Source organism: Mesocricetus auratus, unplaced genomic scaffold (genome assembly GCF_017639785.1).
Source record: "Mesocricetus auratus isolate SY011 unplaced genomic scaffold, BCM_Maur_2.0 Super-Scaffold_100008, whole genome shotgun sequence".
Taxonomy (NCBI): Eukaryota; Metazoa; Chordata; class Mammalia; order Rodentia; family Cricetidae; genus Mesocricetus; species Mesocricetus auratus.
The window spans coordinates 6,843,831-6,868,360 of NW_024429192.1; the positions used below are offsets into that span (position 1 = coordinate 6,843,831).

General features: G+C 51.0%; 2 protein-coding genes across 2 annotated transcripts in view; one reads left to right on the plus strand and one right to left on the minus strand.

Moving 5' to 3' along the window:
- Positions 1-11,669, plus strand: part of Urb1 (URB1 ribosome biogenesis homolog) — a 54,414-nt gene extending 42,745 nt beyond the window's left edge. Inside the window, exons 31-39 of the mRNA XM_040750517.1 lie at positions 747-907; positions 1,386-1,497; positions 2,611-2,717; positions 3,333-3,476; positions 4,943-5,052; positions 6,356-6,553; positions 7,651-7,892; positions 10,168-10,767; positions 11,012-11,669. Of these exons, the coding sequence (XP_040606451.1) occupies positions 747-907; positions 1,386-1,497; positions 2,611-2,717; positions 3,333-3,476; positions 4,943-5,052; positions 6,356-6,553; positions 7,651-7,892; positions 10,168-10,767; positions 11,012-11,184 (1,847 nt within the window). The 3' untranslated portion in view covers positions 11,185-11,669. The remainder of the gene's footprint in view (positions 1-746; positions 908-1,385; positions 1,498-2,610; positions 2,718-3,332; positions 3,477-4,942; positions 5,053-6,355; positions 6,554-7,650; positions 7,893-10,167; positions 10,768-11,011) is intronic.
- A 1,645-nt stretch (positions 11,670-13,314) lies between these two features.
- Positions 13,315-22,552, minus strand: LOC121141901 (melanocortin 2 receptor accessory protein). The gene is made up of 3 exons (XM_040750518.1): positions 22,153-22,552; positions 14,437-14,536; positions 13,315-13,821 (listed from the first exon to the last, which is right to left on the minus strand). Exons 1-3 carry the CDS (start codon positions 22,256-22,258, stop codon positions 13,548-13,550), a joined length of 480 nt encoding a protein of 159 aa, XP_040606452.1. The 5' UTR covers positions 22,259-22,552; the 3' UTR covers positions 13,315-13,547.
- Positions 22,553-24,530: the final 1,978 nt, after the last annotated feature.

Below are 24,530 nucleotides of genomic sequence, written 5' to 3' on the forward strand. Positions count from 1 at the left end.
GACAAGATACAGGCTGTGCTGGCGAGGATCTGGGGTTGCTCCCCTGTGTGTGATCCATCTGTCTGGCACTTTCTTGGGACAGTTGGGGTGCCTTGAGGCCTCACGTAGAGCGGATGAATGTCAGCCAGCAGACTCTCCCTGACCCCGTCAACACCGTGAATCGCCCCATGGCCTTGTGTGGTAGACAAGTACTCTGTGTCTGAGCTGTGCCCTGGCCCCCAGTGCCAGTAGACAGTTTTGACTGTTGCTTTTGTTTAAGTCTGGTGAACCACTCTGCCACGGGTTTTTTTGTGTTTAAAGAATAAAGGAAGGAGGTTGCCAGAGTGAAGGTAGGGAAACCCTTTGTGTACAGAATGAGTCCAGACCCCACTGGTTTGCTCTGGCTGAGTTTCCCAACTTTCTGTTCCTTCTGGTCTTACATGGAACAGAGGCACAGGGCTGAACAAGGTAGGGTCTGGAAGCCAGGTCCTGTGTGGTGTTCCACTCTGTTGATGTGCTGAGATTTCACAGTGGGCCTCCGTGTTGCCCTCACTTGCCTCAGTGCTTTGGGATCATTTGTGGTTAGAAACAGGGCAATCATTGCCCCAGAAAAGAAGATACTCTTGCCCAGTCTCAGTGCCAGAGAGGCGCATGTTTTCTGTGTCCCCCTGGCATTGGTAGGGTGTAAAAGAAAGTGAATCCTGTAGGCTGTACAAGAGTCATGAACTTTGGATCTTGTGTTTAATGCTGTAATTTACTTTTTGTAGAGTTTGTGGTGGATTGTCGGAAATTTTTGGATTCAAACGCTCTGGGTCTAACTGTGGCAGCCCTCAGCAGCTATGACCCCCAGATGCGCGCCGCTGCCTACTCCGTCCTGGCAGCCTACTACTCACACGTGGAGGGAGCGCGCTTCCGGGAACAGGCACAGGTGAGGAGAGATTGGATGTACTGTGGGGTGCAGGTGAGGCTTTGGAGAGCGGGCTGTCCCTGGGGCAGCAGGAGTGTGGAGAAGGCGGGAGTGAGAGGCCCTACTCAGGCCTGTGAGGCTGCCGTCTAAACAGGGCCCTCTGTTTCCTTGTGGCTAGACAGAATGGTTTGCCTTCTGTTGAATGTGTCTGCTCTAAACTCAGTCACGCTCACCCTGTGGTGCAGAGGGACAGGAGCAGGTCCCTTCTGTTGAATGTGTCTGCTCTAAACTCAGTGACGCTCACCCTGTGGTGCAGAGGGACAGGAGCAGGTCCCCTTCTAGGGAGCGCTGCTCAGCTTCTCTCTCAGTGTGCAGGCCGGCAGAAAGCATCTCCAAAAGGAAGGCACACAGTGTCCCGCTGTAAGGAACAGACACCCCCTGCAAAGCTGTGACACACAGACACTTGCTGAGACCGCTCATCTTCTTCCCCTCTGCTCAGGTTCTGTACCTGTTGGATGTTGTCCGCAATGGAATTAAAGCTCCGAACATGAGGCTCCCGTTCACCCTGGCTCTTTTCATTGCCAAGGCAGCACTGCAGATCCTGAAACCAGGTACCCTCATAGTTTCCGGTGGAGGAAAAACAGACAAAACAGGCTGTGGGAGTCCACCCTCGGAGTCAGTCCCACAGGGTTTCTCTGCAGAGTGCTCCCGGCCTCTAGGACTGTGAGAGGCCTGGGGTCATGCACTTGAAAGCCCTAGTAGGTTGCACACACCCATCTCAGTTAACAGCTGCTCGACTGACACTGTCTCACTGACACATGCTTAGCAGAGGCCCTGGTGTGTGCTGTCCCCAGGTACTCGGCTGGAAAGCATGAGTCACTATAGGTGTGACCCAGAACGTTAGATCACAGCTCTTGCGGGACAGACACCTCTGAAAGGACATGCAAGTAGCAGGCCTTGACCCACCAGAGGCTAATCAGAGAGAAACCAGTAGAAGGTTGGTGCCCTGGGGACCCCAGAGCTCTGTTGGTCCAGCAAGGTCATAATCTCAGCTGAGAAAACAATCCCCACCTCCTCACCGTCTGAGGCCTCTCCAGTTAGTGGACAGTCAAGTGTATAATCAAGTTGCTCTTAGAATTCAGGTCTGGTTTTCATCTGTCATATACTTTGTATGACATACATTTATTTCCCTGCCTTGGAAACTTGGGGAGGAGGCTAACTAATTATCACTCTGTTGATTTAAAAGAGTCTGTTAGGAGAAAATACAATCAGATGTTCATGGTTGTAGCCTCCCATGGAGCCCATGGTGCCTGGGTATAGCTGCCACATCAGTCCTTGTGCCAAGGAAGGCCATGTGTTGGTCACCAGTGGCCCTCCAGCTAGACTTTGAGACTGCAGTAAGAAGAGGACATGTGTACCCTCCCTGCCTTGTATCCCAGAGCCAGATGTCCGAGCCTCCCTCCTGGGTCAGCTCCTTTCTAGGAGAGGCTAGAAGCAGACAGTGTAAGCCCTTTGCTCTTGGCTCTGTGGCTGAGTCCAGGAATGGTTTCTCAGCCAAGTGGAGAAGGTGGCCTGTAGAGGTGGCCTTGGGTTCCAGTCATGCTGGTTCTGAGGGCCTAGTAGTCAGGAGAAGGATGCAGACCCTCTGCTGGGTAGGATCTACCCCCAGTTTCTATTGCGGACTGTGCCATGAGCCTGTCAGTGACGTCTGTGTGTATTCTCAGAGGAGCACATGTACTGGAAGATCAGCAAGTTCCTGCTGTCCCACGAAACCTTGCACATGGACAAACTGCCAGGCTTCTACCAGTTCTTCTACAGCTCTGACTTCCAGGTAGTGTTGCCAAGTCCTCAAGTCTCCGGAGACGCGTGCACAAGATGACTCGGCCACTGCATGCTCTGTGCCCCCTCCTCCCGCGGTGACACAGCTAGCACACAATACCTTACACAAACAGGGCAGAGGAGCCGTTTGGACTGCTCCACCGAGCCAGACACACTCCTGTGTCCTGGCGCTTCTCGGAGACTTGCTGAATCCCTGGACTGAGTATTACATACCCTTCTGTAAAGCTCCCTCCCACTTCAACATGGCTGAGTGTTTAACTTGACTTGGCCTTTGATTTCTGAGCTGATAATGGAATAAAAATGGGATGAGGCTCTTTTTTTTTTTTTTTTTTTTTTTTTTGTTTTTCGAGATAGGGTTTCTCTGTATTGCTTTGGAGCCTGTCCTAGAACTCACTCTGTAGACCAGGCTGGCTTTGAACTCACAGAGATCCACCTGCCTCTGCCTCCTGAGTGCTGGGATTAAAGGCGTATGCCACCAATGCCCGGCTTGGGATGAGGCTCTTGATGTAAAACCAGAGCTCTTGACCATCACCTGGAAACTGCTGTTTGATTGTCCAACAAAAGGGCCATAACTTATCTAACAATGCTTTCTTACTTGTCTGCCTAGCAAAAAGCTGAGCAAGAATGGGTGTTGGGAATTCTGCGGCAGGGGATTAGAGACAAGCAGTGCTATGAGCTGTGCTCCAGGAGAGGAGTGCTCCACGTCCTCCTGTCCTTCTTCAGCAGCCCCTTGTGTGACCAAGTGGCTCAGGTGAGCATGTCCTCTGGTTCCCTGCACGGCTAACAGTGTTCTCTGGTGTCGTCCCAGCTGAGTGACTCATGGGCATAGCGTGTGAGGTCTGGCGTTGTTTGTCCTGTGACAGGCGGTTTTCTTTGTAGCCTTCTTACTACACCCTTGGTGACAGGAGGAGAGGCCTCTGCCTCTTTGCTAGTTGGCTAAAAAGCCAAAATGCAAATTACCCCACATGAGTGACAGGAGCTTTGCCTGTGGTGTCTGAAGAAATAGACCTTTGCAGAAGCACTCCAGCCCTCAAGAGGCTGAGGCAGGAGGATTCAAGGCCAGCCTGGAATGCAAAACATGAACCATGTTCCAAAATTCCTGTGTACAGTCACACTGTGTGTTCAGTTTTATTAGTTTATGTCAGTTATTATTCTGCAGTTTACTCTTTTTGTTTTTGAAACAAGGGCTCACTTCTGACGTCTGAATTTCGTGTTGCTGGTTTTGAACTTGCAGCATTCCTCCTGCCTCTCATATACCAGGATTGTAGGCGTAACCAGACTTGAAGTTGACTCTCTATTTGTTTTTGTGAGATCATAACTTCTTGTGTCCCTTCCCCTGTCACCATGCACTGATTTCCAAGCTTTAGAGTGGCGTCTCAGGCTGGATCCCTGTCTAATGTCGTCGTCATCATCTAAGTCAATGACAGTTTATAGTTTTCACTAAAAGGTCAAAAGTCAAAGGCACTCTGAATTTTAATTAAAGACTTAATTCTTATCTTGCCGTTGATTTTGGGGAACCGTAGTAAATAAGAATTGAGAGTTGGGATTGCCTCCCCTCACCCATCAGGAACCAGTGACTTTGCCCTGACCCCTGCCTGTCACTGGGACCCAGAGCTGATTTTATTTTCTAAATACACGGCCTGCTGAAAGAAGTAAATGAGGAAAGGCTTAGGTGCCTGGGTTAACTCTTGACCTGTGAGCTTTTGTTTCTGTCTTATGTAAGATGTGGGGGGTTACAGTCAGGATGAAGAAACACATTGCAGTAAATGGAATTTGAATGTGGTAGTTTCTTATTTTTATAGTGAGAGAATTCTGAGGTGCCCAGAAGCAGTTAAGGATAGTCCTGCGTTGGTGGTCTGGGAAGTCTGGTGTCTATGCTGTGTCCCACCTGGACCATCACATATCTGAGCTATGTGGTTTTCATGGAGCATGTCTGCTGTGGGTCGGCTCGATGATGGACTGCCGGAAGTGCCGCTCTCTCCAGGCCACTGACTGCTGGGAGTCTGTCTTCTGTCATTGTATGCTGATGCAGTCTGAAATCACTCTTTTGGAGAGCTGGCCTAGTGGCTAATGCTTGTAATCCCAGCCGTCAGGTGTCTGGGACCAGTGGGAGTCCCCATCTAAAAACTATTAAAAGTTAAACAGTGGGAGGGGAAAATCACTGTTGGTTGAGTAAGTTAGTTTGTCCTTTAAGGAGTGACTTTTTGGGCTTTGCAGAATTGGATTCTGGAAATTCTACAGAATGTTGCCCTCATCACCAGATCTGCCTATGAAATCATACGTGACTATAGCCTGTTAACATGGATTTTACACATCCTTGAGAGCAGGTAAGAACTTTTTGTGTGAGCTGTGTGTTCCTGGTATCTCTAAAGGCTTTAAGTGTCAATAGATGGTGTGCAATGGTGTCCACTGATATTCCTGTGGGCTTGCAGTCCAGCTCCTGGGGACAGCCAAAGGGCCTTTCTTCCTCCTGCAAACTCCTGATTTTCAGTGTCTCTTGTCTGCCTTGGACTGAAGCACAGCTGCGTCTTCTTCGGCAGAACCCCACTGGCCTTCCTGCCTTTTTCTGTCACACTCATCCCCTGGCTTAGCTTTATATAGGGTTTGACACAGTATGCTGTCATCTGGGCCTCTGGTTCTAGAAGGCTTCTTGAAATGCCCAGTGGAAATAGATGAGTTCTCAGGCACCGGGTGGGGGGCTGGGCAGAAGATTCCTGTATTCCTCATAGTCTCCATCACTGTGAGTCTGTGTGGAAGGCTGGGGTCCCTGACAAACAGCAGCACCGTCAGGAGGGCTCTCTCTGTGGCAGGGCACCTGTAATATGCCCAGGGGCCACTGGGTCCTTTTGTTCATTTTTCAGAAGTAATTCTCAGCTCTTTGAAAAGCTTGACAAGGAACTCTGCATATTTAACTGTCCTATGTGTCACAACACTAGATGACTTCTTAAGGGTGCCTGCACCTCATCCCCAGAGGTTTGTGGCACTGTCATATCATAACCCAGAGTTGCAGAAGATGGTCGTTCATTGATTTATTTTCAACCAAAGGTTAAATATAAACACTAGGTGTTGATACCTGGAGGTAAGCACTGCCGGAGACTGGCATTAAAAAGATATTTTTCTAAAGTTTCTTGTGCAGACTTTATGACTCGTGCATGCACTGCCAGGACTCTGGAGGCTGTGCCAGGGAGTTTCAGAGGGTCAAGGCCAGTCTGGGCTACAGTGTCAGACCCTGCCTCAAAAGAACTGATGGCATAAAATCCTTCTAAAAGGAAGAAACAGCTTAAACCTTGTCTTCCAACATCAACAGTTTCAAGATGTTCAGATTTTTTAAAAGGCATAATCGGTTAATAGCCTGTCCTGTGATAACTTCATCTATAGTTCAAGTTGCTACTAAAACCGCATTGCTGTTCTTACTGTACTTCTGGGACTTGGGACAGTTTTCTGGTTAGGAAGTGGTCTGGTGGCCTCACCTGGCTTGGTGCTGCATTTCTACACCAGGAACTTGTTTCTACTTAGATGATATACTTTGAGGGCTGAGCAGGTCCGACTGTTGAAGGCAGGTAGGGCTGTCACAAATTGGCCTCCCTGACGGGTGGTAGTGATCTAGACTGTTGCCTTGTTTGGTTTCAGATTTGTGGAGACTCAGCTGCTCTCCAACGTGATCTCCTTGCTACACACCCTGTGGGTGACCAGCCTGGGAAACAAAGCAGCAGAGCAGGGGGCGCAGCCCTCTTGCCAGCCTGCCTCCCACGAGTCCCAGAAGACGCTTGCCTTGCACGTCGTTACTGAGTTCCTGTGTGTCCTCATCGCACTCACAAAGCTCCTGAGGTGAGCCTGCCGCGAGATAGACAGATAGCCTGCTTTGCAGTTGGAGGCAGTGTGGCTATCACTGCTATTCCTTTCCATCACCTGTGGTCACACCCTTCTCACAACCCAGCCCGTAAGCCCTGAGCCATGGCGTGGTGTGGACTGGGCTAGCGCGCTGGCTGTGTCAGCGTCAGGACATCCGTTGTAGCTCCATCCTTATTTCCACTTCCGTCTCCAAGGTTCTCATGGAGACCCTGAAGGCTTAGCAGACTGTTAGGACCCACAGTGCATCAAGCTAGGGCATTTTTAGCAGGAAAAACATCTGGGCACACCCCCACCATGCTTAAGCAAGTGAGAGCTCACAGAAGAGCATGTTTCCTGTACCCTCAGCCTTAGACAGGGCGCCTGCAAGCCTTCCTCACCACCTCCAGCCTCCAGAGATGCATGCAAACATGAACCCTCGAGCTCATCGGTCCTGTCAGCTGATCTTTGAGTCGGGTCCTAGGTTCCCTCTGTGGGCAGAGTTCTCCTCAGAGTGATTGTTGGAGAAAATGTGCACTTAGATTTCTCACATTGGGAGCCGACGTGTGTTGGAGGGTCAGAATGGAGGCAATTTTTGATAAGAGCAGTGTTTCATGTTCCGATTCAAATTAAGACTCCGCTGGGCAACCATACCTCTTACTTTGGGATTGTGTGGCACACTGCTGCCCGACAGCCGATGGCCCTTGGAAGTGATGGTTAAACATTCAACCTTGTGTGTAGCAAGTGACATTCAAACAACGGAACGCTTTCTTCCTCCACTGAGCGTCACTCAGGCTTTGCCTGTGGGGTGTACTGAGCAGGGCCTGCCTGAGCTCCAGAGGAGTTGTGTGTCACTCCCACGGCCCCGACCCTCCATCTTCTGCTCATTTAGCTTAGCTTTCCAAAAAGATTTCTCTTCCTCCAGCACAGAGTTGAGGTTCCAGGCCTCTTTAAAGTGCCTCACTTTTCCTCCGCTGTGTCCTGAGCGCAGACTGGTTTGGCCTTAGAAGGAAGTGTAGTTTGTGTGACCCTGACTTTCCTGGGCTGGTTAGGACAGGGTTGGCTTTGCTCAGTCTGTAACGTTGACTTCCAAACAGGCCAACCTTGACCTCTGCCCAGCTGATGAGCTTCTTTTGGACACTCGAGTCTGTGCTGAGTTATCGGGCCACTGTCCTAAAGACCTTCAAGGACATGGGCCGATTCACTGTGAACAAGGTGACACTTTCCACCAAAGACGTCCTGGTCCTCTTACATAAGTGGAGCCTCATTGAAAGAGACACAAAGCTCCAAGGAGCCCTGAAAGCCATCATTGAGCAGCACCAAGACAAGGACCTAATGAGTAAGTTCTAACCTCCTTACTGCCCTTACTGCCCGCATCCGCCACCCTCCCTTAGCCACAGTTCAGAGCGGGTGTGGCTCTGGTGGGAGTGAGGACCTGGGTCTCAGTTAGAGCCCCAGTGCCTGTGGCCTTTTTGCCTTTAGATAATTTGGCACCTAAGTGTGTTAGCTTTATGTCGCCGTGACAGTACCTAAGAAGATAAAAAGGGACCTGGGATTAGCTACGCCCTTCAAGGGTAGACTGCCAGTGAGCCGCTTCCCAGTGTTCCCACATGTCCCCATAGCCTGCTAAGCTATAAGTGCATACATTAGCAGTCCCTTCACCCACACGATCAGGGCCCTCCTGAACACTCACTTCACACTGCTGCAGTTGGAGAGTCCAGCTCCGAATGAGGCGGGGTCTGAAGATGGGTGGTGCAAGAGCGGAAGGGAGGACTGAGACACCAGACACTGCTTAGTTTCACTCAGGGGGGCTGGGCGAGGGAAAGAAGCACAGCCCCTGTGGAGACGCGGGTCCCAGCGGAGGTGTAAGGGGCAGGAGAGGGAAGGCAGTGAGCCAGGCCGCTGTGGTCGGGAGAATCTGACTAGCAGCCTGTATGCCTCTCTGTTTACACAGAATTCAGTAGGTAGGATACATTCATGTTGTTCCAAAACATAGATTATCATTTTTGGTTTTGACATGTGTTTAACATTTTCTCTTATTCATCTTTTAGTCATCGTTAATAAACTATGACAGAGCAGACTTATCATTGCCAATCATTTTCCCTAAAGTTTTGACATCATTGATACACAGTTATCTTTCATAACCACTTTTACTCATCAACCCTATAACCCAAATTTTAAGAATCTAGAGGCATATATCAGCCTGTTCTCAGGCCAGTAGCTTTTGTGGGTACAAGGACATCAGACCAGAACAATCTTCAAGCCATCCCGGGCATACGGCCATGTCCCAAGCAGTGTATGAAACTCTTAATGGTCAGAGTGCCTGAAACATGTCCTGAAGCCAAAGCTGCTGCAGTTACTATTCAAATTCTGGCATAACACTGTTTACATTTATATTTTATAGACTTAGTCTATATGTCTAGTCCTGGCATTCTGTTGTTCCGTGGTCATACGACCCCATGGTGGCTCTCCGTGTGCTCACTTTTCTAAGAAGGGGGGTTCCTGACACGTCTCATCTTTTATCATCTTTCCACTCCAGTCTTTGTTCAGGGATATGAGTCTCTGTAGGACAGAGGTAACTTCAGCTAGCCTAACTTTGTTGCTGTCTATGCCATGTGATTGCCTGAGTCTACAGTGGGAAGAGGCTTGCGATCTGAACTGTAGCCAACTCCTCTAGCCCAGTGAATCTTGTTGACATTTTTGATTTTACTTTGTTTTGAGTATCTTGTTCCTGTGTAAGTTCAGGGACAGATGTTTCAAGAGCGTCTCAGCCTTATAAAGAGACCTCTGGTTTCCTTATGTGTGTCACAACCTCCAAGGCATGAGGAAGACCTTCAAGTAGCTAAGGATACCTCCCTAAAAGGGGGCGGGGTAATAAGTTCAGGACTTTTCTGGGGGGGTTTAGAAGCAATCTCCTGGACCAAGGCATAATTGGTTCATAAGAAAGTTTCTATCCATCCAGTATCCCTAAGTTGTCCGAGTATCCAGCTTCCGAGTGTGCAGCAGGTGGGATGAAAACCAAAGGGGGTGCGGCGGCCATCACGTGGCTCAGCGTTGCTGGAGCTCTGTCAAACAGGTGCTGGCCTCGGGACCTCTGCTGTTCCCACAGGTGTGGCTGTGCCAGGAGCAAGTCTAAAGCGCAGAGGCTTAGGGGATGTAGATGATGCAGACAATAATGTGAGTGCTGAGGGTCTCCCCTGTAAAGGAGGGGCCTACGAGCGCCTTGTTCTTTGCTCTTGACTTAAGAGGACAGATTGGGAAGGCTCGGGAGAAAGCGCGGCCTACACAGTGCTTGTCACACTTGAGTAAGGGCCTGAGTTGGCTCTCCAGAACTCACAGAAGCTGAGCATGGCAAAGCATGTAGAACCCTGTGCTGGGGAGATGTACACAGTGGACCCTGAGGTTAGCTTAGCAGCCAGTTCAGCCAGATGAGTAAGCCTAGGTCCACTCAGAGACCCTGTCTCAAAACACAGAGTTAAAGAGTGAGTGCTTAGTGCTCTGTCAGAACAACACCAGCACCTTTAGCTCCAGCTCCGAGGGATCCAACACTGCTCGCACACACACTGTGTGGATGTGGCAACCCCAGCCTCAGCTTTTCTCTCTGTCTTTAACAGAAATGCTCAAGGATAAGAACAAGCCAGTGACAGCTGCCCATGCCAGAGGCCCACGAGGCCGGAAGAAGAGGCATGGAGAGGTGGAGGAGACTGCAGAGCCCGAGCTGGAAGCATCTAGTTTGAAGACATGCAAGGACCTCCTAAGGGCCACACTGACTCACTGGGGTCCAGTTGTCCCCATCCCTGAACCTACTCAGGAGTCTGTGGACCAGGCTACCCCTAGAAGTAAAACACTGGACTCTACGCATGCTGCTATTTCCTTGGTGGCCAACTGGGTGCTGCGGTCATTGGCTGAGTGCCCCCTCAGCAGGGCAGAGGCCACAAGACTCCTTGACTGGCTCACGAGCCACATTTTGCCATACCCAGTGGTGGTAGCAGACCTCCTCAGGGACAGTGCTGTGAAGAGTGGCATCTTGAGGCTGTATAGTCATCACTGCAGTACCCAGGGCCTGGCAGGGCCTGCACAGGACGTGGCTTGCAAGTTCAGCGCGGTCATGCTGCAGTTGCTGGCGGCCCAGGGCCAGGTAGACAGTCCTCTCCACCCAGTGGTGGAGGCCCTGTGCCTTGATGGCCTGAGCAAGAAGGATGAAGCCAAGCGAGGTAACGTGGGCCCGTCAGTCAGAACTAAAGGGTGGGGTGAGAGAGGGTGGGTCCGTATACACTCATCAGAAGAAAGTAAGCTTTAAAAGGGCATTCAGCTTCAATCCGCATGCTCACCCGTGCTCCCGCGGGTTTTGACATAGTGTGTCTGGCAGCTGCACAAAGCCCCGGTGCACTGTGGGTAGTGGTTTGCTTTCCCTCTGAGCATGCACACATCCTAATGGCTTTGTCCCCCTCTCCCCAGCTCCCACAGCATTCCTGGTCTCTCTGTACGTTAAGGACATCTGGCTGGGGGCCCAGCAGCCAGACACCTTCCTCGCTCATGTCGGAATGGTCTGTGAGGCTGTAAAGGATGGGCCTCGTGGTGAGGAGGAAGACATTGTTGTGCTCTGCAGGAACATCATCTCAGACTCTTGACCCGCCCCTGCTGACCAGCGCCCCAGTGGACCAAGGTTCCTGGAGGTGTGAACTGAACGCTGGAATGTTTGCCAGCAAGAACGGCTCAGAGGACTTAGAGGCCTGGCCCGGTGCTGACCCTGCAGTCAGCTGTAGTGATGGGGGCTGCCGTTCCCTCGTCCCGGAGCTCCTGGCAGAGGAAGCTCCCTGAGTGCTGCTCGTAAGTACAGAATGGATTCATGGGTTCAAGCTGAAATGTGGATGCTTGCGTCTCTGGGTGCACGTGACCGTGTTTCAGCCTTCTCTGTGAGAAACCGCAAAGTATCTTCTGTGACGGAATGAGCAAGCTCCTTGGAGTTTGCTGTTACTGAAGTGTGTTGTGCTGCCCCTGAGGTGAAATGCTTTCACCTCTACTTTGGGAAGACTCTATCTGTATTTTTAAGTTTTGTTTCCAGAGAGGATTTTGAGTTTTATAATGTTTTGATAATAAATAGCTACTTTTGTGAGTCACTTTGTACTTTGCTTTCATTTTACAAACTTAATTCAGAGACCTGCGTTTTATGTCAGAATTTAACTGTTACAGTTCCTTGTTACGAGGTGTTGCCTCTGGCAGAGGTCAGTGTGACATTTCCTGGATTTGCAGATACAGTACTCTGCACACTGGTCCCTTGGGTTTGAGCTGTCATCTAAGAGCTGGTGACTTAGTTTATCCTGTGTGGTGTATGTAGGACTGAGAATGGCTGGTTTCCACTTCAGCGTTTGTGCTTTTACGTGTGTCCGTGTGTTGTCCTGTTACACAGACAAGGAGCATTTACCTTTACTTGCAGGGAACAGCCCAGGACACTGAGGTGGAAACGTGCCTTTAGATTGTGGTTTATCGACACTGTCTTGCTGATGGGTACCTCTGACCGTAACACAGGGGGACAGTGGCTGGAGCATGTCCCTGTAGCCCAGACCTCTGAAAGCAAAGGAGTGGGCCACCAGACCTCAGCAAGTTTCCACAGCCTGTCTCAAGCTCCAGTGCTCAACTGTCCCCTGGGTCCATGGTCTCAGTGACTTGTGGGTTGAGTGCTCCTATGGGGCAAGCTCACGTGCAGTCTGATAGTGCCAGCCTCCTCTGTCTTGCCCCTGGGTAGGGTTTGGGGAGAGGTCATAGGTCGTGTTCCCTCACTTCCCCTCCTGGCAGTCTGTGGCGGTGCATAGTGGAGACAGGGGAGATGGGTGCAGCCTTGGGTGTCACGTGACTAGGGGAGATGGGTGCGGCCTTGGGTGTCACGTGACTGCAGCGCCGCATCTGAGCTCAGGAGCTGGCCTTTTCTCCTCTCCATCTCCTTGTTTACATTGACCCTCCCCAAGTCTGGTGAGACCACGCCTGCCCTCGCCGTGGAGAGCGGGTCCTACATGGTCTTCTGTACCTGGCATGGAGTTACACACCTGGCCTTCTAGACCACAGTCCTCATCTGTGATACTGAATGGATTGCCTCTGTGCTGACGTATGGGGACTCTCCTCGTTCCAAAGGCAGCATGGTCACCACATACCTCACTTTCCCATTGCACCAGATGGATGGAGTCTAGAGATGGTTAAATCATTCCAGAAGTTTCTCAGAGGTCGGCCGTGTACACATAAGGGCACCGTTTTACAGAAGGGGTTTGCTCTTCGGGGTTTTGCCATCACCCCAGTCACCCCAGTCAGTACCAGGAGGCTGCCTCAGCGAGGGCTCTGGTGGAACGGGAAAGCCATCTTTTAAGGATAAAGTCTACCAACCCCTGACCGCACTAATGGATGCACTGCCTGTTTTCTGGGCCTTGTGCTGTCTCTCTTCAACCAGGCCATCGGTGCTAGACACGTAGTTGTTTGGGGCTCTCAGAGCCATGGTCGCATAAAGCAGCGTCTAAAATGCGAAGCTACTTGCTAGCATGGGACATTCTGGGACAGTGCTGGAGGCTGGCTGGCTCCCCTGGATTCAGGCCCTGCTCTGACACGCTCCTTGTGCTCTGTCTTGAAAGACTGGGGAAGGGACAGGTGACCCAACTGAGCTGACCTGGGAGGGCACGTGGGAGGTCTGTGGATGGGCTTCCCCGGCATCCTGACGAGAGTGAGCACCAGGTGTGCTCAGGCAGGAGACATGGCAGAGGCAAAGCAGAGGGTAATGGTCTTTATCCCGATTCGTGTTTTATTCCCCGTGCATCCCAAAGCAAGGGAGCAGTAAGCAGATTAAGCGTGTTCAGCAGAATCGGCCGTGTCTGGGGCAGCTTCTCCATCCTAGCCAGGCTGTTAACCTGGGTGTGACAGTCCTTGTAGACTTGGTTTTGACCCAGTCAGTGTCTTGCTGCATTGTAAATGGTCTTAAAAAGGCATAGCTGTCCATGTTGGCGAGTTTTCATCAGCTCGCTTTGACTGGCTCCCTGGCATCCGTTCGACAGTTGAGAAGTTCGGTCTCCAGGCTCACCGCTGCACCTTGCTGGTCCCAGGCCTGGTCCCAGGGGAGAGCTAGGGGTACAGGGGGTGAGGCGGAGGGACTCTCCTGCTGCAGCCATTGGTCAGAGCCGGCTCTGCTTCCCGTGTCCTCTGTGGCCTGCCTGGAGGTCCTCCGGAGGCAGGAGAGGAGGTGGAGGCTGCGATCCCGTGGGCATAGTCGGTGGGGCTGGGGACTGTGTCTGTGGACAGAGCGAACGAGAGGCAGACATCACAGAGGCTGGCTGGAGAATAGCTCTGAGCTGGGGGCTCACCTGTCCCTCCATGCTTGCCCTGTGCCTGCGGGGAAGGCAGCTTGGCTGGGAACCAGCTCTTAGGTCCTTCCTTCAGAGCTTATTCTTGCTTCTGCATTCATCTCTTCTCACACGGGCACACTGGCCTTTAATCCAGACACAGGGCCCAGTCAGCTCATCTCGTGACCTCGCTGTGTCTTTTGCTAAGAGACCTGTCTTCTGCTGAGCGCAGGGAACATGGCAGCCAGGCGTAGACCTTGGCTACTGCTTCCCGCCTGCATTGGATTTTATTCACAAAACGGGATGCCGCTCCCTCAGAAGTGGCACCAGGGCAAGCAGGGACTAGCTAAGCTGGAGAACCATTCTTCACGTGGCTACAGTGCTACAAAATGGGGGCACGGGACGGGAGCAGCTGGGGGCCTGAGGCCCTTCTCTTCAGATGCCTCAGGGACAGCAAGGTTTGTTTCCTGTCCTCTGTGGGAATGGGGAGAGTCACACACAGTGCCTTTGGGGGGTCTTTTAAACCCCCACACACACGCACGCACGCACGCACACCCCACCTACCTCATCTGCGGGGAGCCTGACCAGGACATGTAGAGCAGGATGACGAAGAGGAGCACCACGAAAGTCACCAGGCTCACCCAGAAGGCAATGACGATGGAATCTGCAGGAGGGGACAGTCAGCCGCATCAGCCTGACAAGCAGAACTGTCCTCAGCAAGCAGTTACCCCGCCAGGGCCTCGGAGGCCGTGTCCCTTCCAGCTGTTAACTGGGAAGAAGCGTGTGAGTCACCTAAGTTGATGTCAATTTAAACAGAATCTTGGGGCCCCCACAAGCTTTGTTCGGCTATACTGTTGCTTGGAGGACGAATCCTGAGTAGTGACTCTATGACTTTGTTTTCTCATTGTGTGCAGCTCCGTGTGTCAAGGGCCCTCTCAGCCTTGGGGACAGGCCCCGTAGGATCAGCTTCCGGAGTGTGGGGCATTCTCTGAAACCCAGGAGAACTGCACAGGACCATTGGGTCCTGTTGGGGGTCAAGGCCGTTACCCCTGTGGGGAAGTGGGCTGAGGCCTGGGCCGGGGTTGGAACTGGCTAGTGACCCTGTCGCAGGCACTGGTGTAGCAACACTGTGGTCATATATATGCCTGTTGACTAACGGAAACCAGGGAACATGCTTAGCCTCTTCCATCCCTGTGCAGAACCTGGCAGGTCAGGAGGGTTTGTTGCTGCTAGGCTCCTGGTCAGTGTCATTTGACAGGAGGCTAGGGAAGCGTCACGCTATGGGGGCCTTGGGGTGGTTACCTATAGCCTCAGGACAAGACGTCCAAGTCGGGAAGAGTCTACACACCCCTCAGTGCGTGACAAAGAGGGTATTGAAGGATAGTATGGTGATCTGAAAGACAACGGTCCCCATAGGCTCGTAGGGAGGGGCACTATCAGGAGGAAGTGTGTCGCTGTGGGTGGGCTCTGAGGTTTGAGATGCTCAGGCCAGGGCCAGCATCACCCTCTCTTCCTGCTGCTGCAGATCCAGGTGTAGAACTCTCGGCTCCTTCTCCAGCACCGTGTCTGCCTCCATGCTCCCCGCCATGATGATAATGGACTAAGCCTCGGAACCTGTCAGCCAGCCCCAGTTCAATGTTTGTATAGTTGCTGTGGTCATGGTGTCTCTTCACAGCAACAGAGACCCTAAGACAGCCTGCAGCCCAACAAGTACTTACTGGGCACACGGAGCCCTGTAGCGCACGCTTCTGTTAGAGTGAACTGTAATGCTACACAGTTGTGAGAGCTAACACAAAGGAGAGCGACCATGTGTCATATCTAAACAGTGGAGATTTATGAATGTCGTACAAAAGAAAATAAGCAACCATCCAAGGAATGACTGCAGTGTGAGGGGTGTGTACGTCGCTGTGTTCTGAGGGCAGAGGACAAGAGAGAGGTATGCTTTCTATTAGTACGTACCCAGTTTTTTTCCCAAATAATTTCAGTCTATGGATACATTTGAAAAGTGGCATCTCTGCTTCCTACGACCCAGACAGGAAAACAAACAAGATTTGCAGAAGTAAGCCTGGCGGTGGTGGCGCACGCCTTTAATCCCAGCACTCGGGAGGCAGAGGCAGGCAGATCTCTGTGAGTTCGAGACCAAGCCTGGTCTACAGAGCGAGTTCCAGGACAAGCTCCAAAACAATACAGAGAAACCCTGTCTCAAAAAAAAAACAAAAACAAAAACAAAAAAAAACAAGATTTGCAGAAGTGGACCCTAACAGTTAATGCCAAAAATGGGGCTTCGGACAGTGGAGGTGACTCAGCTGGCAAAGAGGCTACTGCGCAAGCATGGTGACCTGAGGTCAGGCATGCGTGGAGAACCAGGTGCTCATCTGTGTCTGTATTGCTGGGGGTGGGAGGTGTATCCCAGGGATCACTGGCTGGCCAGCCAAGCCAATGGACGAGCTGCTGAGCTTCAAGGGCCAGTGAGTGACCCTGTCTCAATAAATAAGGTGTCAAGCAACTGCAGAAAGACAGCCAACATTGAACTCTGGTTACACAGGTATGTGCACATTTGCACACTACTATATTACAGAGAGAGAGAGAGAGAGAGAGAGAGAGAGAGAGAGAGAGAGAGAGAGAGAGAGAGAGAGAGAAGATGCTGTGCTATTACAAGCCCCTGCCTTGTAATCTGTCAGTCCTTTTCAGCATTCGCACTCCAGGGAGGCAAGGGCAACAAAGACCCAAACTAACTCTTGCATCTTCTCCCCTTTCTGCCCTGAAGCTAAGAAACTTTAAGCACTTTAAGGGGACCTCTGGGCTCCTGGGATGTGGGAAATAAGGTCATAATGGATGTCCTAAGCTGAAACATGTTGAGTCCAAAGGAAACTCCAATTCCCCAAACCCCAAAAGGCAGTCCAAATATCCAGAAATGGCCTCAACCCTGACTATAGGAGGATTTCTGGCGGTTAGATAAAAGCCAGCATTCCTGGAGAACTTGTGAAGCTGGCTCACCTCTACTGAAAGGAGTCGTTTCCCTTACCTCTGGCAGAAGGGACCTATGGCTGTCTATGTTGCCCGTCAGCATCTCAAACCTCACGCTGGCCTCCAGTCTCCCTCAGCATCACAGGTACCCGTCACACATTTCAAAGTCCTCCTCCCTCCCTCCCTCCCTCCCTCCCTCCCTCCCTCCCTCCCTCCCTCCCTCCCTCTCTCTCCCTCCCTCCCTCCCTCCCTCTCTCTCTCTCTCTCTCTCTCTCTCTCTCTCTCTCTCTCTCTCTCTCTCTCACACACACACACACACACACACACATCTACAATTAAGAAAAAACCTCCTTATCCACACTATTGTTAACAGTAATCAAAAGACCCTTCTGGCTTTCTCAACATTACATCCCTGTACTCCCAGAGAGTTATAGTTTATTTCATAATCCCCCAGGTATGAGCATATGCCCTCTGAAACTTTAGTTTGTGATTTTCTTCTGGTTGGGTCGTTTTGATATCTGTGGACATTAACGCTCTTTTTCTCTCCATAAAAATGAGAAATCTGAGGTCTGTAGGTCCTCATAAGTTCAAAGGAAAACCGCTTCAAGCCCTTAGCAGGCAGGAGCCTCATCCCTCTCAACTGTCTGCTGCAGCCCTGGTCATCATCCCTGACGCCGAGCAGGAAATGAGAGCCCACGGAGAGGCGAACTTTCAGTTTTGTAGATGGGAATGAGGATGTGTGGTCACTGGTCAGTGTCTGTGCTAACATCACTCCCGTGCCCCTTTGAAAAGGAAAGCCAAGAATAATAGCCTCTTCCTCTTGTGCCCAAAGTTCATCTTGAGTGCTCCTCACAGGGAACATTGCGTTCTAGAGGCAAGAGTTGTCATCCCCCACTGACAGCACTGACAGACCCACACCCACAGGCCTGTTTTCACAGAGAGCCCCCAACTTCCTCTCCCTGCCTTCCCGCCCACTCTCTTCCATCCCTCATTCCCTTCCCCCTCTCTGCCCCGCCCCCCCACCCCTCCTCCTCTCCCCCTCTCCTGCTCTTAGGAGTTAATTAAACCACCTCAGAGCAGGTGCTTCAGTGAGGAGCCAAAGCCAGTAAACTCTAGTTTTTGGCTGGTGTCACCAACATTCAGGGTTCTAGAAAATCAGCCTTGGTTTTTGTTGTTGTCGTTGCTTATTTGATTTTCTTTGTTGAGGAATAACAAAGTGGAGAAAGCCCAGACATTTTGGCCCCTTCAGTATGACATTTTCTCACATCTCTGAATCTTATTTTCTTACATCTATGTTTGTCTGCCATGGTGCCTGTTGATTAAATACACGTAGGATGATTCCCTGGCATGGTTTCTTCTTCAGAGCTTCCAATTTCAAAGGAGAACTAAGATCCTTTTTTTGTCGATGGTGAAGCAGTATCATGGTGTCCTCTGATGTCACTAAAATGTGGGGTCTGAACGAAGGTGACTGGCACGGAGCTCTAGTTACCAATCCTAGGGTCTGAACGAAGGTAACTGCACGGAGCACTAATTATCAATCCTAGGGTCTGAATGAAGGTGACTGGCACGGAGCTCTAGTTACCAATCCTAGGGTCTGTTCTCTACCCCTGTTTCGTCTGCGGTCATGGCTATCAGAGATAAAGACTACATTTCCCAGCCTCCTTTTCAGCTAGGCTCTGTCTAGCGGGATATGAGAAGAACTGGTCCTGGAGTCTTCCTCCAGCTATGGCTGGACTTCCTGCACCTTGCATCCTTCCTTATTGCCTTACTCCATTTTTCTGCTCAGCTGTGGATTGGGAAGTCATGAGTGAAGGCTGGAGCGTGGAGTCTCAGGGAAGACAGAGAGAGGTAAGCCCCAAGTCGTCAGCTCCTGAGGATTTCATGGGGCCGCCTCGCGACCCCCCTCTGACAGGCTCGTGTGTAAGAGAGCCTTGTGTTGCATCTGCTCTTCTGTGAGCTGCCACCAGTGGTCCTTACCATGGCCTTTTTCATGGAACATACCGGAACAACAACAAGGACAAATCCAAGTGAAAGCTCTGATTCTACCGCAGAGAAAAATTTTCCCAAAGTTTATCTATTGAGCAAATATTCACAGCCCTCCTCTTACTGTTTTCCAGAAACAAATCACCCTGAAAACTTGCCCATCATTTCTCTCCAAAGATGTTTCAGAGAATGTGCTGTGGTTGTCTAAAAGTCAGTTGCAAACCACAAGGTTCCAGTAACAGAATCATCCATGGGCCGTGCCCCACAAGGACCTTTGATGAAGGTTTATTCCAAAGCAAACATTGTGACCTCTTTCTTTAAATGTCACTTTCAGGATTTATGTCATGTGCTTGGGGTGAACCATTCGCTGAAGGCCTTGAAAGCACAGGTAAAGTCTGATGTTCCTCGTGGGAGAAGAGAGTTACATGCAGCCTTTCATTTATGTGCTCATCGAGCCCCCTCTTATCACCCGGAGAGATCGATTAATGGTGTCTCCGCTCTCCTTCCCTGAGCTCCTTGGAGCAGCGGGTGAACACACAGCATTGCTGAAGCCAGAGCAGGGCATCAGCAGAAGTTGTACCGTGACGAATTCTTCCTAACCCATAATTAAAGGGAAGGGGACATGGACCACAGAGGTAGATAATAGGACACTAAAGCCACTTGTCATCAAGGGAGGGCCACCCACCTCACTGCTCTCCAAATAAGAACACTAACTAGTCCTTGGAGCCCCGTCTTATCAGAATAATTCATTTGTCTCTGCAAGATTAGAATATAGGATTGGCACCCAAGAGGGAGACAGATACAAAATCAACACCCCCCCAACTCCAACACTCCAACAGGGTCTTCAAAAGCCTATCTGCATGTTCTACTGTGTTGACACATCTCCATGAAACAGTCATCAGCTGCAAGGCTAGTGTCCTTGTCAAGTGCCTGTGACGGCGTCACACCAGATTTTGGCCTGTCGCTGGTATATGGCAGCCCACAGCCTTCAGCTCAGAACTGATTTCCTTTCTTCTGAGGCACCGGAGATGACTTGGGATAGAACTGTGGTCTGTTATCCTTTGTAACGTAGTTAGGACTAACCTAAGAAACTGGGGCACTTGAAACGCAGGTTAACATTGTGTAGTTTGTGTGAGGCCATGCCCACGCACACACGTGAGGGTTGGATGCCTGCTGGTCCTTGCCTTCTGCCTGACTTAACACAAGGCCTCGTTGCTCCTACGTACCCCAGGCTAGCTAGCCCATGAGTACCCATGGACTTTTCTTTTCTCTGCCCACCCCCATCCTGCCCTTTGAGTTCTGGGATTACAGATCTGGGCTCCTTTACCGGGTTTGTATGTGGGCTCTGGGATTCCAACCTTTGGTCCTCATGCTTTCACTTTAAGCAGCTTACAAATTAATGTATTCTTACCCACGTGTGTGTATTGTGTGTGCACAGCAGCGTACTGTGTGTGTAGAGATCAGGGGGCAGCCTGTAGGGGTCAGTTCTCTCCTCCTGACACATGGGTCCCAGGAACTGACCATAGGCCATCAGGCGAGGCCGGGCTCACAGACTCTAAACCCTCCCACCCAAAACAGAGGGGCAGCTCTACAGAGCAGGTGGTGACCTCTCGGGACGTCTTCCGCCCTTAGAAAGTCACGGTATCTGAAGATCACTCAGCTTTGCACCTCAACGGCGCCCTAGTTTACAAACCCTTCTGAAGACAGGACCTGCTTTATGTCCGGATCAACCCATAGCCTCGGGTTCTGAACCTGTGGCCTCGCTTACAAGCACGTGTGTTTTTCAGCCCCACTACTCTCTCCCTCTGATCTTTTTAAGTCACATGTGCAAAAACCTGCCCCAAATATCATGACTCTCTCCCTTGCATCAGACACCACACGGCAAGCCGCAGGGGGCTTCCCATAGCTGTGCTGGGAACAAGGGAAGTCCTTGGAAAACACGAGTGGGCACCTGCGTTTACTGACATAAGCACTAATGTTTATTTGTGTGCTTACTGTATCGTTGTTTTGAGCTGGTATATAACCAGCAATCTCCCTTCCATATGGAAATGATTCCATCCCTTTGAGAAGGTTCATTTACAGCATGGGGGGTGTCTACAGAGCCTGAGACGCCTTGTGGAGCAGACAGGGGCAGGTCCCCTGCTCCAGGACTGTGCCTTTGAGCTCATCACCTTGGCTGACTTTGGACCTTGACCAGATAGCTGTGCTCATCAGGGAAGAACACCCACAAACTGCCGAGTTGCTCAAGAGGCGAATGAAGGCAGACGAGAAACGGATGTTAACTCGTGCTTGTCCTCTGAGACCACGCTGCACAGCTGTTGGCAATTTAGCAGTGATTGTGACAAGCATCTTTAGAGGTGTTGGGAATGCATCCCCCAGATCTAAATATGGACAGTGAGAAAAAGTGAACTCTGCAGTTTGAAGAAACTCACCCAGCTTACTGGAGCCCCAGGCAAATTCAACTTCATGGGGAAATCTACTTCCCAAGGGGAGGTGGAGAGGCTGGGGTGGAGACTCTTGATTTAGTCCCCAGCCCCGCAGGGTGAGAGGCAAAAGGGCACGGGAGTAGGAGGGGCAGCTATTTGGGGAAAGGGAGTGGGGGGAGGGGGGGAGGAATCGGGGATGAGGGAGGGTAATAGAGGCTGAATATGATCAAAGTCCTTTGCCGGCCATGGTAATGCATACCTGTAGTCTCATCACTTGAGTGACAGAGGCAGGAGGATTTCTGTGAGTTTGAGCAAAGTCTGTGCTATATACATAGTAAGTACCAACCAAGCCAAGTGGTCTAATAAGACACCATCTCAAAGAAACAAAACCAAACATTTTTACACTATCAGCATGTATGAAACTGTTATAACAAAACTCATTATCTTGTACAATTAATATACACTAGTAAAATGAACGGAAAGATAAAGCGTGTGTGTGTGTGTGTGTGTGTGTGTGTGTGTGTGTGTGTGTGTGTATTTGTCTTAACATTCTGCTGGGTTAGCAAGAAAACTCAGGGCAGAAGCTGTTTGCTCCCAAGTCTGACAGCCGGATTTCCATGCTAGGGACCCACGTGGTAGAGAAAGAGGACAATTTGGGGACGTTGTCAGATGCACTGTGGCACCCCACCCCTAAATAAACACACGTGTGTCTTTAAAAGGAACGTTCTGCATAGTTTGGGGTAAGTTAGGGGTACAATTTGTCCCGTGCCTGATTCACTTCTGTGTGTGTGTGCAGGACTGGAGCTGGGGTGAGCCTCCTGGAGGCAGTCAGTGAAGACAAAGCCAGGAGCGCCTCCTCTAGGGCCCAGCCCCTGCCTGGCTGCCCTCCCAGCTTCTGACTTACGTTTGTGGGCTTTCAGCTTCTTCTCGTCCACGGGAATGAGGTCTAAGTAATCCAGGTAATATTCATAGCTGGTGTACAGGACAGAGGCATTGGTCCTGTTGGCCATGACTGTGGCTGTGGAGGCCACTGTCTGCTCACATCTGCTGCTGGGCTGTGGGCCCCAGGGATGGCATTGCTTAACTCATTTCTGTCAGAGTCACCCGGGCTCATCTGTGAGTTTCCAGACACGGGGCCTGCTTATCATAGCTTTGCTGGAAGGTCAGGGGGCTGTTCCCAACATATGGCCTCTGGATCCGTCCTCTCCTGGAAAAGACTCCAAAGCAAGACAAGCCTACTGCTAGTGACACGACTTCCCCTTCAGCTCTAGCTTGCCTCTCAGTGGAGGGACCGGGAAGTGGGCCAGAAGCAGACAATGACCAGTGCAGCTAGACAGAGGCACCATTGCTGCTTCTGACACATGGAAAGTTAGTAAGGCGGCAGGAAATCCTGCCAGTGCCCTTGACTTACGCCAAGGCAGTTCTTGGAATTGTTAAGCAACGAGTAGACCTCTGGCTTGGATTCTGAAGGCAGACCCTGTTTTTGCACAACCAGTTAACAAAAACAGAAAATCCCAATACTAGACTGAATGGGCATCCTGGCTTTTACAGGAAGGAGCCAGCTGGGTGGGGGTCAGCTGCCTTTGTTCAGACCAAAGAGGCGGGTGTATCTGGGTCAGCATCCCACAGGACTGAGCTCTTAGGAAATAAGGCACAGGGTCTACATAGCTCTCAGCGGACACTAAGTGTAAGGAGGAACCCAGGCTTCCGTGGGGTCCGCCCCTAGGTTATGTGCTTGCTTGTTCAAATGACCTGTAGTTACTGCCCCAAATGAATACGGGGACTACTAGAATGAGCAGCTGGTGCGTGCATGAGGGACCTTGGGATTTTGCCTCTGGGAGTCATGCAACGAGCCTGGGACTTTCTGTCTGTCCCTACTTGTTTTCTAAGTGTCTGTTCCTGTCTCCATTGCCGAGTATCAACAGAAGCACCCCAGACAACGTGAGCCCACCCAGTTCTGATCCTGCTATGCCAAGGCAGGCCTTCTGCTGGGAGCTCTTGGACTAGAAGGAGAGGAGGTTTTACTTGGATTTCCAAAGCAAAGAGACAATCATTCCCTGGAAAAACAAGGGAGAACTTGTGTTTCCTCTCCTGCTTTTACCTCTCAGCAAAAGTGTGGGGTTTTCATACCAAGCAAGTTCCTGCTGTCTGCAGACACTGTCTCATACTTGAGCTCAGTTCTGATAGTAACTGCCCAAGGTTGGCAAACCTCTCAGGTGATAGGCCTAGTCCCACAGTCGCCTGCCTCTCCCCACTTCAGTTTTAATCCTAAGCCTCAGGTTGCCACCTGAGTTCTGACCCACTGGCTGGTCACCGAGGGTTTAACAAGTCCCTCCCCTGGCTCCCAGGTCTCCAGCTTATCATGAAAGAATACAACTCAGGTATAGTCAGACAGAAGCTGTCACTACCAAACCAGGTCTGATTTGTACACTGGAGTGTGACAGTCACTGACATGTTTTACAGCAGAGAGTCATTTGTGAGGCAAAGATCGAGGGTACAGAAGACCCAAGTCTCAATTCTGTAACCTACGGATAGGGAACAGGGTCACTGTGATGTAAAGGAATGAGCTGGTCTGAGGCTGGGGAAAAGGTGATGGAGGTGAGGGGTGATGGAGGTAAGGGATGATGGAGGTAAGGAATTATGGAGGTGAGGGATGATGGAGGTAAGGGGTGATGGAGGTAAGGGGTGATGGAGTAAGGGGTGATGGAGGTAAGGGGCGATGGAGGTAAGGGGTGATGGAGGTAAGGGATGATAGAGGTAAGGGGTGATGGAGGTAAGGGGTGATGTAGGTAAGGGATGATGGAGGTTAGGGATGATGGAGGTTAGGAGAGATGGAGGTAAGGGATGATGGAGGTAAGGGCGATGGAGTAAGGGGTGATGGAGGTGAGGGGTGATGGAGGTGAGGGGTGATGGAGGTAAGGGGTGATGGAGGTAAGGGATGATGGAGGTAAGGGATGATAGAGGTAAGGGGTGATGGAGGTAAGGGGTGATGGAGGTGAGGAATTATGAGGTAAGGGGTGATGGAGGTAAGGGATGATGGAGGTAAGGGATGATGGAGGTAAGGGATGATGGAGGTGAGGAGTGATGGAGGTGAGGAGTGATGGAGGTGAGGAGTGATGGAGGTGAGGGGTGATGGAGGTAAGGAATTATGGAGGTAAGGGGTGATGGAGGTGAGGGGTGATGGAGGTGAGGGGTGATGGAGGTGAGGGGTGATGGAGGTAAGGGATGATGGAGGTAAGGGGTGATGGAGGTAAGGGATGATGGAGGTAAGGGATGATAGAG

Excerpts from the sequence above, each read along its gene's own strand:
- LOC121141901 (XM_040750518.1), bottom strand. The coding sequence starts at position 22,258 with ATGGCCAACAGGACCAATGCCTCTGTCCTGTACACCAGCTATGAATAT. Across the intron at positions 14,537-22,152 it reads GAAGCTGAAAGCCCACAAAC|ATTCCATCGTCATTGCCTTC; the intron begins GTAAGTCAGAAG and ends CCCCTCCTGCAG. Across the intron at positions 13,822-14,436 it reads TCAGGCTCCCCGCAGATGAG|ACACAGTCCCCAGCCCCACC; the intron begins GTAGGTGGGGTG and ends CTCTGTCCACAG.